The 15,033-nt window shown below is 39.0% G+C and overlaps 1 protein-coding gene across 2 annotated transcripts in view; it reads right to left on the bottom strand.

Annotated features, from left to right (window-relative positions):
- epb41l4a (erythrocyte membrane protein band 4.1 like 4A) overlaps positions 1–15,033 on the bottom strand; it is a 103,078-nt gene that overhangs the window by 46,458 nt on the left and 41,587 nt on the right. The window contains exons 3-6 of one of the 2 annotated variants that reach the window (XR_013815606.1): positions 9,217–9,268; positions 3,606–3,684; positions 3,404–3,501; positions 1,079–2,329 (exon numbers count right to left, since the gene is read on the bottom strand). Coding sequence is in view for 1 of the 2 variants with exons in the window: in XM_079805012.1 (XP_079661138.1) it covers positions 2,209–2,329; positions 3,404–3,501; positions 3,606–3,684; positions 9,217–9,268 (350 nt within the window). In the remaining variant the exon portion in view is untranslated. The remainder of the gene's footprint in view (positions 1–1,078; positions 2,330–3,403; positions 3,502–3,605; positions 3,685–9,216; positions 9,269–15,033) is intronic. The other variant, XM_079805012.1, reaches the window with a different exon arrangement.

The raw sequence follows: 15,033 nt of genomic DNA on the forward strand, positions 1-15,033 counted from the left end.
CATCAGCAGTCACATCTTTAGAGATAAACTTCACATACGCCGAAGCTCGGCCTTCAACATCCCCGACCCCCAGTACTGCATCTGGCCCACAGCGGAGGCACCAAACGCGGCGTGAGATTAAGCAGAAGGAGGGTAAGCGTGAGCATATCTGGGCTAGGCTAGCCAGCTTTCACCACAATAAACTGGATTACATTCGATTACTGCTGTTGTGTCTTTGTTTGCGCTGTGTAAGTTACTCAATGCGCGTCACTGACGCTATTCATATAACGTTAATTGGAACACATCTAGAAATAATGCTATACTCAACACTTACTAACTCGTTCATCTCGCTGTAATGGTAACTTACATTGCATGTGTTACAAAGTTGGTAGAATAATGATGAAGAGGACTCGGTGTGACTGGGACTCGTGTTTATTCAGAACTCTCAGATACAAACACAATAAACTCGCGCTGACAGACAGCGCTCTTAAAACTCAGTAGTTACTATAAATAACTTTGTTAGCAATCGCAACCGTCTCCGTGATGTCCGGTTCGCGAACGAATCATTCTTTTGAATCGGTTCTTTTTAGTGAACCGAACCAGTTCACCAAATCGGACTGAATCGTTCTAAACGGTTCGCGTCTCGAGTCAGCGCTGATCCATAATTTACTAAAGTTACTAACTTTCTGACATGAGTGACAGCCCCTCCGACTAGAAATAAACTAATAACCTGAAGTATATGCTAGTAACTACAACAGTTCACCCTGAACTGAGACGTGCTGAGAACTGATGAGAAGTGAACTCAGGTCCATCCGTCTCTGGCAGACTCGTGCCTGCTCGTGCCTCGTTAAACCACGCCCCCTCCGCTCATTTAAAATGCAAAGATGTCAGCCAATCACAACAGTGGGCGTTTTTGCTGAAGTCTCACAGTAGACACGCCTCTTGAAGCAGGGCATTCAGCCACAGGGCAAACAGCATTATAGAAAAAATGCCTTTTATTTCTAAATTATGACATTTTATGATGTAAAAATCATACTAACAATATAAGTACACCTCAGGAAACACTATACAATAATAGAAAAATGCCATGCCATGGGACCTTTAAACGTTTACATTGTGACTCATGTGTAAACAGAGCTGGAAACGATTGGTTCCTGAAGTGTCTCGTCAGATGTGGTGCTACTGTCTCTGGCGGAGCTCCTCAAATTATCCCATGGACATTCGAAAGTAAGTGCAGAACTGGCCATGATAAAGTTTAAGCTTTTGTACAAGATTAGCATACTCCCCTTCAGACTCTCTGTTCTTTAAGACTGGGTGCACCCAAAAACTTATTTTCGGTCTTTTAAATAAAATGAAAAGCTCGTCTTCACCGGATGATAAAGTGTCCGTGTTTTCTCAGCTGTCGCCGCAAATGTTTTTGAATGTTGGAGCTCTGAAACGTCACAGACGTCGCAAATTCATGTCGCAGCTGATGTGAATGGTTTTGAACCACATCATTTTGGTTTCATCACGCCATCTGTAAAGGTCAGCAAAATATTGGGTTGAGGCTTCGTCCTTCACTGCCTCATTAAAAAGAGTCATGTGATTGCGGTTGGTGTCCACCTGAGTTGACGTCATTCGCCACCGTCGCTTTTTCAATGATTTACGACTCGCATAGACAGGAATATCCAATCCGTCCGCCTACACAGCAGACGCAAATACACGCATGCGATCAATATCAGATTAATTTCCACATATGAATGAGGCCTGAAACCAATCTGAGAATATTGGAATCCATGTGCGTTTTTCCTGCTTACACATTCGTGGGTCATATCCAATCTTTGCCACATGGAAGAAAAACAAAAATTGGAATTGGGTCACTTGAAGCATGTAATGTAAATCCGGCCATAGTGTGTCACAGGACAGGTGCAGCCCATCACACACTCACCGGATCAACACATGCAGACAGGTGAGTGTTTGGCAAAGGGTCAAGTCTTTCAAACACACTGAGAGCGGCTCTCGTTACAAAGACATGGACGGCGGCCAGCGGGAGGAATCTTTACTGTCCCTCACACGAAACGCTAGCGACCCTATTCCCATGGGAAGCTCTTATATCTGCCGTAGCTTGTCCTTTCAAATGACTTTCAACAGGAATGTGATGTTTAAGCTCTCGGCAGCGGCGAGATCTAATCTGTGATGGGATTATTACGGATTAAGGTGTGAGATGTGCTGTGTGTTTTATTGTCTTACATGAGCGTTTTATGAATCTGTTCGATGGTGTCCTCTAGTTCCTCTTTCTGGTCGGGGACAAAGCGATATTCTGACACGTAGCCTGGTGTGTGTTTGTATGGGTCGTAATCTCCAAGCTCAGCTGTAGGAAAAGAGGACACAATGTCATGTGGTATAAAGAAAATGAAATTATGACATAAATAAAAGTATAATAGATAAATAAATACAATGAAATATAAAAATAATAATAAAATGAAATAAAATGAAATGATGAAATACATAAAATGATAATAAAAAAATAAATACAATGAAATAAATGAATAAATGAAATGATTAAATAAATAAATACAATTATTAAAAATACAATAAAATGGTGAAATAAAATAAAATGATAACAAATAAATAAAATGAAATGATGAAAAAAATTAAAACAAATAAATAAAATGAAATGTTGAAATAAATAAAATTGTTAAAGATAAAATAAAATGGTGAAATTAAATAAAATGATAAATAAATAAAATGAAATGTTGAAATAAATAAAATTATAATAAATTAATAAATCAATAAATAAAATGATGAAATAAATAAAATTATTAAAAATAAAATAAAATGGTAAAATAAAATTATAAATAATTAAAATGAAATTATGAAATAAATAAAAACAAATAAATAAAATGAAATGTTGAAATAAATACAATTATAATAAATTAATACAATTAAATAATAAATCAATAAATAAAATGATGAAATAAATAAAATAATAAAAAATAAAATGAAATTATGGAATAAATACAATTATAATAAATTAATACAATTAAATAATAAATAAATCAAATTAAATGATGAAATAAAGAAACGTGTAAAAAATACAATTAAATAATGAAATAAAGAAATATAATTATAATAAATGAGTACATTATAAAATAAATTAATAAAATTAAATATTAAAAATAAATAAAATTAAATAAAAAATAAATAAAATATAAAAACATATACATATATAGTTATATTGTGTAAGATAACAATTACATAACGTAAGATTTTACTCTGATGTTATATACCAATATGAGTCATAAAATATATTATAAAAGAAGTTTATTTTTTATTAATTCCGTGAAGTTAATTAAGTGCTGACACATTATTTCTATATAAATAATTAGACTGAAGTGACATTTGCTGTAGGAAATAAGGACAAATGTTGTGAATTTGTACGTACATTGAATAGCATGAGCTCCCAGTTGGGTGCTGATATTAAAGGGACAGGGAAGTCTCCCCTGCAGAACATCCTGCTTTACCTGCAGAAAGAACTGATACCTGAGAGAAGACCGAAAGAGAGATGCACTGCAGTCAAACACCATCACCAGCCCCAAAACCATATAGCATGATGTTATTATTCTCACGTTACACAGAACACACACCTTGTAATTTCCTCTTTCAGTTTACAAGGATCTTCAGCATAAAATTTCACCCCAAAGTAGAGCGTGAATGGAGGTCCAGCTGGAAAGAAGAAAACAACCAATCAACACTAAACACTTAAAAAAACACACAAAATAAACCCTAACCTAACCAGTAGTCTGTCCTCAATATGAAATCAAAAATTATGCACAATATGACACAATCATAGCCGATCAGAACATATTTAATGTTTAAAGTAGAGCAGATGAGTGACCAATGAGATTCCACGGTGGGCGTGGCTACCTAGAATGATGTGCCACAAATAGAATCCAAGAGATGATCAAATTAAAACGGTCGCACATTAACATGAATCAAACAGGATTTATAGGATTAGTGTTACACAGATTACATGTCCCAATATAAAATTATCAAAGTAAGAACAATAATTATAGGTGATACTAAGCAGTCGCACAAAACAATTACATGCAGTTTATTAGTATCACTCTCTACATCCAGGCAAAAATACAGTGTAATTTAAAGTGACTAATTTTACATTCCAACCAAACCTGAACCAGCTACTTATTATGGGAGGGTAAAAGAGGACCTATTATGCCCTTTTTTTCAACGTCTTGATTTTGTTTTTGGGCTATTATTTTGTATATGCTCTGTTTAGTTCCTGTCTCTATGAAGCCCCTCCTTCTGAAAAGCACAGTGTGCTCTGATTGGCCGGCTGGATCAGTGTGGTGTTCAAAGCAGATTGGTTAAACTTTGTTTGTGAAATGTCCCGCTCCTTACCATAACTGCGCGTTTCAACACACTTCTAACGAACTCAACCAGGCCCCACCCCTTTATTCTGCGTATTAATTATTTAAATGAGGAATATTGTGACGTGTTTGTTCCCGGAAGAAAATTCAAGACTACAACGGAGGCGTTCACAGTGAAGGCCTGTGCACACCGGCACGATTATCGTGCGCGCTTATCGCCAGTGTTTTTCTAGACGTTTTTCGGCGAGTATTTGTGTTCACACCCAAACGATTTTCACTGGCGATGCACCGAGTGAACGTGCAAATTCAGTAGATGGCGCTCCCAGTACACAAGGTGGTACTGTGCCACTTTACACTTCTGACACTCGCTTGTCAAACAGAAGAAGAAGAGAGACAGTATTTACGTACTTGCCAAAACCATTCACACACTTTTGCCAACTGGCAAAGCAGCATTAGCAGCTCATCTTCTTCTTTGTCTACTTACTTCCTCTTGTTTGTATCAATGTGTGCTCGGCAAGTCAAGTTTTACTGTCACTTCAGCAGCTCCAAGCACGTGAACAAAAGTGCCGATCTCATTGGTCGGACAGTTTTTTATGTGCCGAGTCTAAACAAAAAAAACGAACCCAAGGAATTTTTTTTTTAATTACGCTTTTACGCCTGCCGTTTTGCGCGTTGGTGTGCACTAGGGATGCCACAATTCTCAATATAATATTGAACCGTTCGGTACGGTTCAATACGCGCCTGTGAATTGCGGTTTTTCGGTTTTGCATTTAATTAAGTATTTTTCTACAAATTCTATAATTTGCCTCCATCCCAATATACTGAACAACGTGACATACATTCACATCACACGTTAGTGGTAGAGTTATACTCACAGAACACTAGAGTTATTCACAATCACCAAAGTTCATTATTTGCATGCGTTTTGAAGCCTTACCGGCGTGTGCGCGGTTTTAACATACGCTTTTCCAAGCGCGCGCACTAAACGCTTGTCAAACACGAGATTACTGGACTAAGTCTTCTTACTGCACTAATACTGTCAAATACACACAAGGTTTACATAAACACAATCAGTTATGTCTAAAGTGAAAGTAAAATCGGCGCATGCCTGTATATCAGATGCACGCAGCAGGTCTTGAAAGCAAATTGAAAGCAGCGCAGCCTATAGTGAACACGCGGTCCTTAAAGGGACAGTTCACCTCTAAAATTATGTCATTATTTACTCACTCTAATATTGTTCCAAACCTGTATTCATCTCTAATTTTTGAGTGAACTATCCATTTAATGTTAATACAACAACAAAAGACAAAGAGAAAATCCCTCACTGCTCTTGACTGAAAAACTTTAATACAGTAGCTTTAATAAGAATCAGTGTATATTTTATAGTGAAGACTATGTAGTGTTTTATTTTTACATTTATTCATTCAATTTCATACTTAAATGCTGCTGTACAGCTCTGAGCTGCCAGTGTAAATCTTTATATATATATTTCATATTATACAATACACTAGGAATGTGTACAAGGGTTTTTTAAGTAAAGTTTTAAGTTTAAGTAAGGTTTTTCAATTATTTTAAGTAAAATAAAGAAAGAGTATTGCAATAAAAAAATTGTATTTTTTCTCTTTAACCTCTTGCTGTTCCTGTCGCTAAAGAATAGAATAACAAAAAACTGATGTGACAAGCCATCAGAACCGAACCGAACAGAAAACCGTGGTTAAAAACCGAGGTATGTATTGAACCGTGGACTAACTGTATTGTTGCATCCCTAGTGTGCACACTCACATTGGCGCCCTTTGTTTAATCACGAGGCATTAAACGTCGGCGATAAACGCACACGAAAATCGTCCCGGTGTGAACAGACCTTGGCACTGATATAGAGAAGAACTCCCGCTGAAGGAACTTTGGAACTTCAGGGGGCGTATTACAGAAACGTTCTATCTTAGATCTTAACTTAAGATATAGGTTAATTTAGGATTTTTTTTTACAAATTCTTATTACAGAAGCAAATCTTAACTTGATTTAGGATTCTTATCCTGTCTTACAAAATCTCATCTTATCTGTAGTTGGGAAATCTTAAACCGTTCCATCAAGTTCGGTAATCAACTGTCAGGTCCGTTACCAAGCAACCAACAACGCGCAAACTGCTTCTGAGGTAAAGCTAAAATCAAAACGGAGAAACAACGGTGTGCATTTAATTTCAGTGCGGCAGAGATTGATATTTTAATAAGCTCCGTTGAAAAGTTAAAGCCTGTTTTTTTCGGCAAGTTTTCACCTCTGATGTTGGTCGCAATTCGTCAACTGTATAATCATGTGTCGCGGGAGTCTGTAATTATTTATGAGTGTTTTATCATCAAAGCGCAGGACATCCTCTGGGTCCTCCAAAAGCCCTCTCCACCATCAAATGTCGCTGTTCTTCATCTTGTATAATTAATGAATGTAACGATCTCTCGAAAAAGGCTTTTGTACTGTGATTTTTACCGTTGGATTTCAAAAAGGTTTGAAGCTAGGAAAACAGTGGGCTTGTCCTAAAGTTAAGACAGCTTTTAGGTTTTTTTCGAGGTAGGATGCTTCTGTCATACCCGTTTCCTATCCATAGATAAAATAAGATTATGCAATTAAAGGGATAGTTCACCCTGAAATGAAAATAAAGCCATATTTTACTCACTGTTCTAATGCCCTATGTCCTTCTATGTTTTTCGAACCTCAAAAGCAAAAATGTAAAAAATTGTCTTGCACGCACTCCTCCATATAATGGCAGTGAATAGCGACCAGGCAAACATTTTTTTTACAAAAATTATACAAAAGTATCACACAATGATACAGACGTGCGCCATATTTGGATAGTGTTCAGGAGGCATACTATAAAGGCCTGTTCACACCAGGATTATTTTCGCGTGTGTTTAGCGCCTCGTGACTAAACAAAGGGCGCCAATGTGAGTGTGCACACCGACGCGCAAAACGGCAGACATAAAAGCGTCATTTTTAAAAAAACGCCTCGGGTTGGTTTTTTTATTTTGACGCGGCACATTAAAAACTGGCCGACCAATGAGATCGGCGTTTTTGTTCACGTGCCTGGAGCTGCTGAAGTGACAGTAAAACATGACTTGATGGCGCTCAAGCACAAAACGGTCTTGCCGAGCACACATTGATACAACGAAGAAGTAGTAAGTAGACAAAGAAGAAGATGAGCTGCTAATGCTGCTTGCCAGTTAGCAAAAAGTGTGTGTGAATGGTTTTGGCCATAGACATAATATGTCTATCGGTGCATCTCAATCAGCTCCCTAGTTCAGTAATCAGGGCACTGATCAGGACATAAGTCAATGGGCAGACTCCCTGATCAGAGCCCTGACTACTGAACTAGGGAGCTGATTGAGACACACCAGAAGGTTTTGGCAAGCACGTAAATACTGTCTCTCTTCTTCTTCTGTGTGACAAGCGAGTGTCAGAAGCGTAAAGTGGCGCAGCACCAACTTGTGTACCGGGAGTGCCATTTACTGAATTTGCACATTCACTCGGCGCATCGCCAGTGAAAATCGCTTGGGTGTGAACACAAAGACGCGCCGAAAAACGTCACGAAAAACTCTGGCGATAAGCGCGAACGATATTCGTCCCGGTGTGCACAGGCCTTAAGGTTTTGCGAGAAAGAAACCATATTATTCAGTCAAAATACTGAGCTCGGTCGTTATTCTGTGCGCATTCCTGTGACAACAATGTTGTCATGACACCCTGTACACAACATTCACTTCAGGAGGTTAACCTTATAATTAGTATTATTGTATTATTTCTTATCATATACCTTAAAGAACGAGAAGACGAGAGTCCCGTTTGTTTCTATTGAGCCTGATTTCTCAAAATGGTGTGTGTGTGTGTGTGCTTATCCTGGGTAGCATGACAACAGTGCGGCTGCTGATCGCTCTGTCGGCTCGCACGCACTCACAGGAACGCGCACAGAATAACGTCTGAGCTCAGTATTTCGATTGAATAATACCGTTTCTTTCTCGCAAAACCTTATAGTATGCCTCCTGAACACTTTACATATATGGCGCGCATCTCACTGTATAATTAAGTGATACTTTTGTACCATTTTTGTAATGTTTTAGCCTGGTCGCTATTCACTGCCATTATATGGAGGAGCGCATGCAAGTATATTTAAAAAATGTCTGCCTTTGTTCGAAAAACATAGAAGGACATAGGGCATTGGATCAACAGCAGGGTGAGCAAAAGATGGCTTTATTTTCATTTCAGGGTGAACAATCCCTTTAAGAAATATCATTCTGTAATAGCTTTTGTCCTAAATGAGGTCCTAACTGAAGTTGCCATGGTTACCAAACCGATAAGATAGGATTCTAAAATTATGATCTTTCTGTAATACACCCCCAGACCTTTTTCATGCTCAAACATCAACATTACACACTAAAGAAAGATGAACATGTAAAAAAGCAGATTAGGACCCCTTTAAAACAATAGGGTTAGCAATATATCTATGTTGTCCTCTAGATTAAAAAACAGCAACACTGATATATAATGCATTCATGTCCCAGAGGAGTGAATTACAGAATTAAACAAATGTGTTGTAAATTTTGCCCTACATTCACATCAGTAGATGTGCAAATACTTAACTTTATTCATTACTAGATATTTGGATGGGATAAACCACATAATTACTTCTAAATTATCATTTGAAATGCATTGTGAGTTTTATCAGGAGGCCTTTAAAGAATCATTACGGCTCACGCTGCGCTGATCCATTTTTAATCTGCACTGAAAATGGGGAGGGGGGGTTAAATCATTAGGTCAATGTGTTTCGTCCCATGATGCACAAAGAATTAAAGAACATCTCTGAAGACAGCGAAAACCAGTGCATACTTACTTGTTATCAAATCTTTATGTTCAGCAAGTGTTTTTGAGGGATCAAGCCAATACTGTAAACATAAGAGAAGAGATCTGATCAGATACAAGATCAAAACACAATAAACATCATGTAACCGAAGCATCGGGCTTTAATTAGTGAGTAGTATTGAAGCTTTACTTTAGTTCCGCCTAAAAGCTTTGAGCTGCTGAGATGTTCAGTCATGCAAGTGCTGGCATAATATGAGGCCTATTAAAACCGGCCTCTGAAACAGGCTCGTTAAAAATGTGTGGCCTCCATCAATAAAACATGAAGTTTGAGCACGTCAGAGCATGTCGTCTAGAGCTGAACTAGTGTCTGTGGCCTTTGCTATGTTTCACCGGGCCTCACAACAGAAGGGGCATCCAGAATGTGACCAAAATGAATACATTTGCTTCCAAAAACCAAAATATGTTGCAAAAAAAGTCTCTGTATAAGGTCCTGTTCTTATTATCTATAAAGTAAGCAGTATCACACAAGCAAAAGAGCGGTTTTCCCGATTATCAGCCCGTTTGCAAATGTGATATTGATTTTATAAAATTCAATAAACTAAGTTAATAGGTGACTTAAATTTTAGGCAAGGCAAGGCAAGTTTATTTATATAGCACATTTCATACACAATGGTAATTCAAAGTGCTTTACATAGAAAGTGAATTAAAATAATGATAACATATGCATAAGAAATAAAAAATACCATGTATAAGAATTAAAAATAGAAACAAGGATAATTAAAACAGTTGTAAAGAGAATTAAAAAAATTCTGATAAATAGATACCTAACCGCCTGATTCTCTAAATTCGGGTTACTCCTATAGGAGATGGAAGAGAGAGAGAGCAGGTTCGCAATGTCTCCAGGACCTTACAAGTCGGTCCAGGACGGGCTCCTGTAGGGGACGTTACCTATGCCCCGCAGGGCCTCCCCTTTCTTGAGTCTGACTCTTTCTTTCTTTGCACTGTCTGCTAGCGTTTTACCTATGCCTTTAGCACGTAACGATGCTATCAGCGACTTCTTATGCCTCACTCTTCACAAGCGGAATGAAGCGAAGCACACTGCTCTCCTTTTCCAATCTCTTCCAGTCAGACAGCCCTAACCAAGAATAATAATCAACAGATGCATAAGAAATAGATATACAGTTGTAAAGAGAATTAAAAAGAGTAACATTTTGATAAATACACTCACCTAAAGGATTATTAGGAACACCATACTAAAACTGTGTTTGACCCCCTTTCGCCTTCAGAACTGCCTTAATTCTACGTGGCATTGATTCAACAAGGTGCTGAAAGCATTCTTTAGAAATGTTGGCCCATATTGATAGGATAGCATCTTGCAGTTGATGGAGATTTGTGGGATGCACATCCAGGGCACGAAGCTCCCGTTCCACCACATCCCAAAGATGCTCTATTGGGTTGAGATCTGGTGACTGTGGGGGCCATTTTATTACAGTAAACTAATTGTCATGTTCAAGAAACCAATTTGAAATGATTCGAGCTTTGTGACATGGTGCATTATCCTGCTGGAAGTAGCCATCAGAGGATGGGCACATGGTGGTCATAAAGGGATGGACATGGTCAGAAACAATGCTCAGGTAGGCCGTGGCATTTAAACGATGCCCAATTGGCACTAAGGGGCCTAAAGTGTGCCAAGAAAACATCCCCCACACCATTACACCACCACCAGCAGCCTGCACAGTGGTAACAAGGCATGATGGATCCATGTTCTCATTCTGTTTACGCCAAATTCTGACTCTACCATCTGAATGTCTCAACAGAAATCGAGACTCATCAGACCAGGCAAAATTTTTCCAGTCTTCAACTGTCCAATTTTGGTGAGCTCGTGCAAATTGTAGCCTCTTTTTCCTATTTGTAGAGGAGATGAGTGGTACCCGGTGGGGTCTTCTGCTGTTGTAGCCCATCCGCCTCAAGGTTGTGCGTGTTGTGGCTTCACAAATGCTTTGCTGCATACCTCGGTTGTAACGAGTGGTTAATTCAGTCAAAGTTGCTCTTCTATCAGCTTGAATCAGTCGGCCCATTCTCCTCTGACCTCTAGCATCAACAAGGCATTTTCGCCCACAGGACTGCCGCATACTGGGTGTTTTTCCCTTTTCACACCATTCTTTGTAAACCCTAGAAATGGTTGTGTGTGAAAATCCCAGTAACTGAGCAGATTGAGAAATACTCAGACCGGCCCGTCTGGCACCAACAACTATGCCACGCTCAAAATTGCTTAAATCACCTTTCTTTCCCATTCTGACATTCCGTTTGGAGTTCAGGAGATTGTCTCGACCAGGACCACACCCCTAAATGCATTGAAGCAACTGCCATGTGATTGGTTGATTAGATAATTGCATTAATGAGAAATTGAACAGGTGTTCCTAATAATCCTTTAGGTGAGTGTACAAACAACATAAAATAGGTTCCAAAAGGGACCCCTGAGGTACCCCATAGGTGAGTGGTGCAGAGGACAAGTTTCCAATCATCACCTTTACCGATCTATCAGAGAGAGGTATGATGAGAACCAATCTAGTGCCGTGACCCTAACGCCGCATTCACAAGGGGCGTCGGCGTCAACGCTTCTCGTTTACTTTGAATGGGTGACGTCATGCGTTGCCGAACTGAATTGTGGGTTCCGTCGCGGCGCTTCACTCGCGTTGCAAGCGGCAAAAGTTGAAGATTTCTCAACTTTTCAAGCGCCAACGCAGGCGTCATCCAATCAGATCACCCTATGCAAATATCCTAGAGCAGACGCTAGCCAATCGCGTTCGTTTAAAACACCGGTGAATGAAGAGTGAATGAAGAGTAAAGAACGATCTAAAATGGACTACCAATCATTATTTACATACCGGGACACAAACTGGAGAGACCAGGCCTGGAAGGAGGTGGCAGAGACGGTTGGAGAATCTGGAATGTATCATGCTTGTATTCTGTCCGTGTACTCTGTTTATCATTGAATGACAGCAGCATATCATATCATGTGTGGTTCAAATAGAGCTATCCCCCAGCCAAATGAGGAATCAAATATTAAAGTGATCAGTTTTCATACACAAAATAGTCTCACAGACTAGCTGTCAAAAAAGGCGCTTTTTTGTGTTGTGTGGTCCAAGCGGCAAGTAATGTGATTAGCTGTTGTCACTATGACGGTCGCGTCAGGCACCAAGCTTCAGCCACGCCCTCCGTCAAGCGTTGACGCCGAAGCCCCATGTGAATGCGGCGTAATGCTGACTTCGTCCTTTAGACGATTAAGAAGTGCCTGATAAACTCAATGAGTCAAATTAAAATAGCAGGTTTACCGGTTTACTAGGATGTTCTGTGTGAATGCTAGGATGCTGCTATGCAGTTTCTAGAGTATTTTAAGCGCTTGCTAGGTTGTTCACGTTTCTATGATCGTCTGATCTGTGGATGTGGCTCGGGATCCTCCTTCAGTTTGAAGTGGGATTTTTTCACCTGTTTTATGGTCCAGCAGGCGAAAATGGTGCATTTGATTGCCAAAGTAACAGCAAACCACTCTTCAACAACTGACATGATTTCACATTCAAATGTAATTCAAATGCTGCAGGACGATGCACAAACTGAACTTTAACACTAATTATGAGCAATATTAAAAGAGATGCTTCCATTAGCAAACAAAACATCAAACATCAGTGCATTAAAAGTGATTTACTCAATCTGTTGGCGGTTCATCTAATTAACATCTCATGGCCTCTAATGAACGGATCAGGGATTAGCATAAACACAGCCTGAAGATCTTCTTAATGTTTTATACTCCTGTCAGGTGATTTCATGAGGGGATTGTATCTGGCATTGCCTTGAAGACAAGATTTATATGCCATTTAATGAATGTGCAAATGCATGCATGAAATACCTTATGAGCACGGGAAGCTTCACTTCCCAACAAACACAACAAACAAACACAACTCCCTCTGAACCGCATTTACAAAGCAAACAAACATGTGTGCAAACAATAGGAAATGAGCGAAGGTGTGTGTGCAGACGGAAAGAGGATTAGTGCTGCACGTTATTAAATTAGAATACATTAAGTCGTTAAGACTCATCTAATAATCACATTAGAGCAGCTGGTGTGTTTCACTGAACTGAAGAGCTCAAAAACACAACAGAGAGAGTTTTAGACTGTGTCAAAAATCGCCCCATTCCCTTACATATGGCATTATTTGAAGGGACAGCCATTTGTAACGTTGTCCGAAACCATAGTGGACTCATTCAATCCCACAATGCACCACAATAACGAGTGTACAATCAATGTACGCTCAACGGTCGACTAGAGAATACCCATAATGCACTGTGAGAGTCGCGGAAAGCCCTTCCGGCGCACTCAGTGTCCGAATTCACTCACTCGTGGACAGTGGACTATATAAGGAGTAATGTAGGGAATAGTGAATGAGGGTATAGGGGGTGATTTCGGACACAGCCTTAAAGGGATAGTTCACCCAAAAATGAAAATTCTGTCATCCTTTAGGGTGCGTTCACACTTGTAGTTCGGTTCGTTTGGTCCGGACCAAAAAACAAAAACAAAACATATAGTCCTGGTCCGCTTAGCGTTCACACTGGCATTTTTAACAGCGAACCTAAAGTTACCGAACCAAAGGCATAAGGATACAGTCACAACCTGATTGGTCGGCTTTTAATGACGTATATTTCGCGACGGAACTTGCTTACCGAACATTCAAAACAATGCTGTGTGCTGGATTAAACGCAATCATTTTATGCGTGTACATATGGTTTTATTTTTACCAGCTGAGAACTCACGAAGAGCTCATAAAATGTTCAAAACATTCAGAACAGCAGCAGGATTTCCTCCGTTGTATGCAGAAACGAAGATCTGCATATATTGATGAGGCACTTTACCTCCTCGTTGCTCCACGTTTGCCCTCTACTCATTTTGGATACACCGATCTTCCCGCGTCATCAAATCAGCTGACTTGTAGCGTCGCATCTTGTGACAGCACGTCCTGTTTTTGGTTCGTTTTAGGGATGCTCATATTGACCGTTTAATTTCATTTACGTTGAAAAGTGAACAGGACACATAAGATGCATAATGTCAGATGACGGGGGTCTATAATAAGTTCAATAACACTTCAATAAGTTTTGTTTTGTTGAAAGCCTTTCTTTAAAGTGAATTTAGTTTTGTCTAAATTGTATCTTAATTTTAATCTATGTTTAATCAACCAAATTGCCCGGATTTAATAAATAATAAGCAAATAGTATAGCCTATAACAGACAATGACATGGAGGCGGCGACGCAGCGTGAACAACGGCTTAAATGAACAATTAGAAAATAAAAAAAACTTTAGTCAGGGGCAGCCCTAACTATTTATTTCAGATAGAACTATATTTTATCCAGCATGTCACAAATTGAGTTCTGGGTTGAGCGTGCGGTGCTGAGCGGAAGGAGCTTCAGAAATGAACGGAATCATTTTAAAAACATAATTCAACAAATAAATAATACTTTTTAATGGGCCACTTAAAATGTTTATTCCAAATAAATTGGACCCCCACTTCCCGCGCCCCTGCACCACTTAGACATGCTACTTTTAAAAAAAAGTAAAACCAGTCAAGGTGTGGATTGAGGTAGGCCTGCTATTTTTATATGATGAGAAAAACTTAGTTTGACGGGAAAAAAACAAAGCTTCAAACGGATTCAGTGTTTTCGTTTTGTCATCTTCATTTGTTAATTATTTAAGTGAAATTTTTTTAGTGTAGGCCTATTTATTTTATGCTTTTTTAAAAATATTTTATTCAGTTTTTCTCTGTTGTCAGAAACGCAGCAGGTGCGTGAACATTTGAT

Source organism: Gobio gobio (genome assembly GCF_949357685.1).
Source record: "Gobio gobio genome assembly, chromosome: 22".
Classification (NCBI taxonomy): domain Eukaryota; kingdom Metazoa; phylum Chordata; class Actinopteri; order Cypriniformes; family Gobionidae; genus Gobio; species Gobio gobio.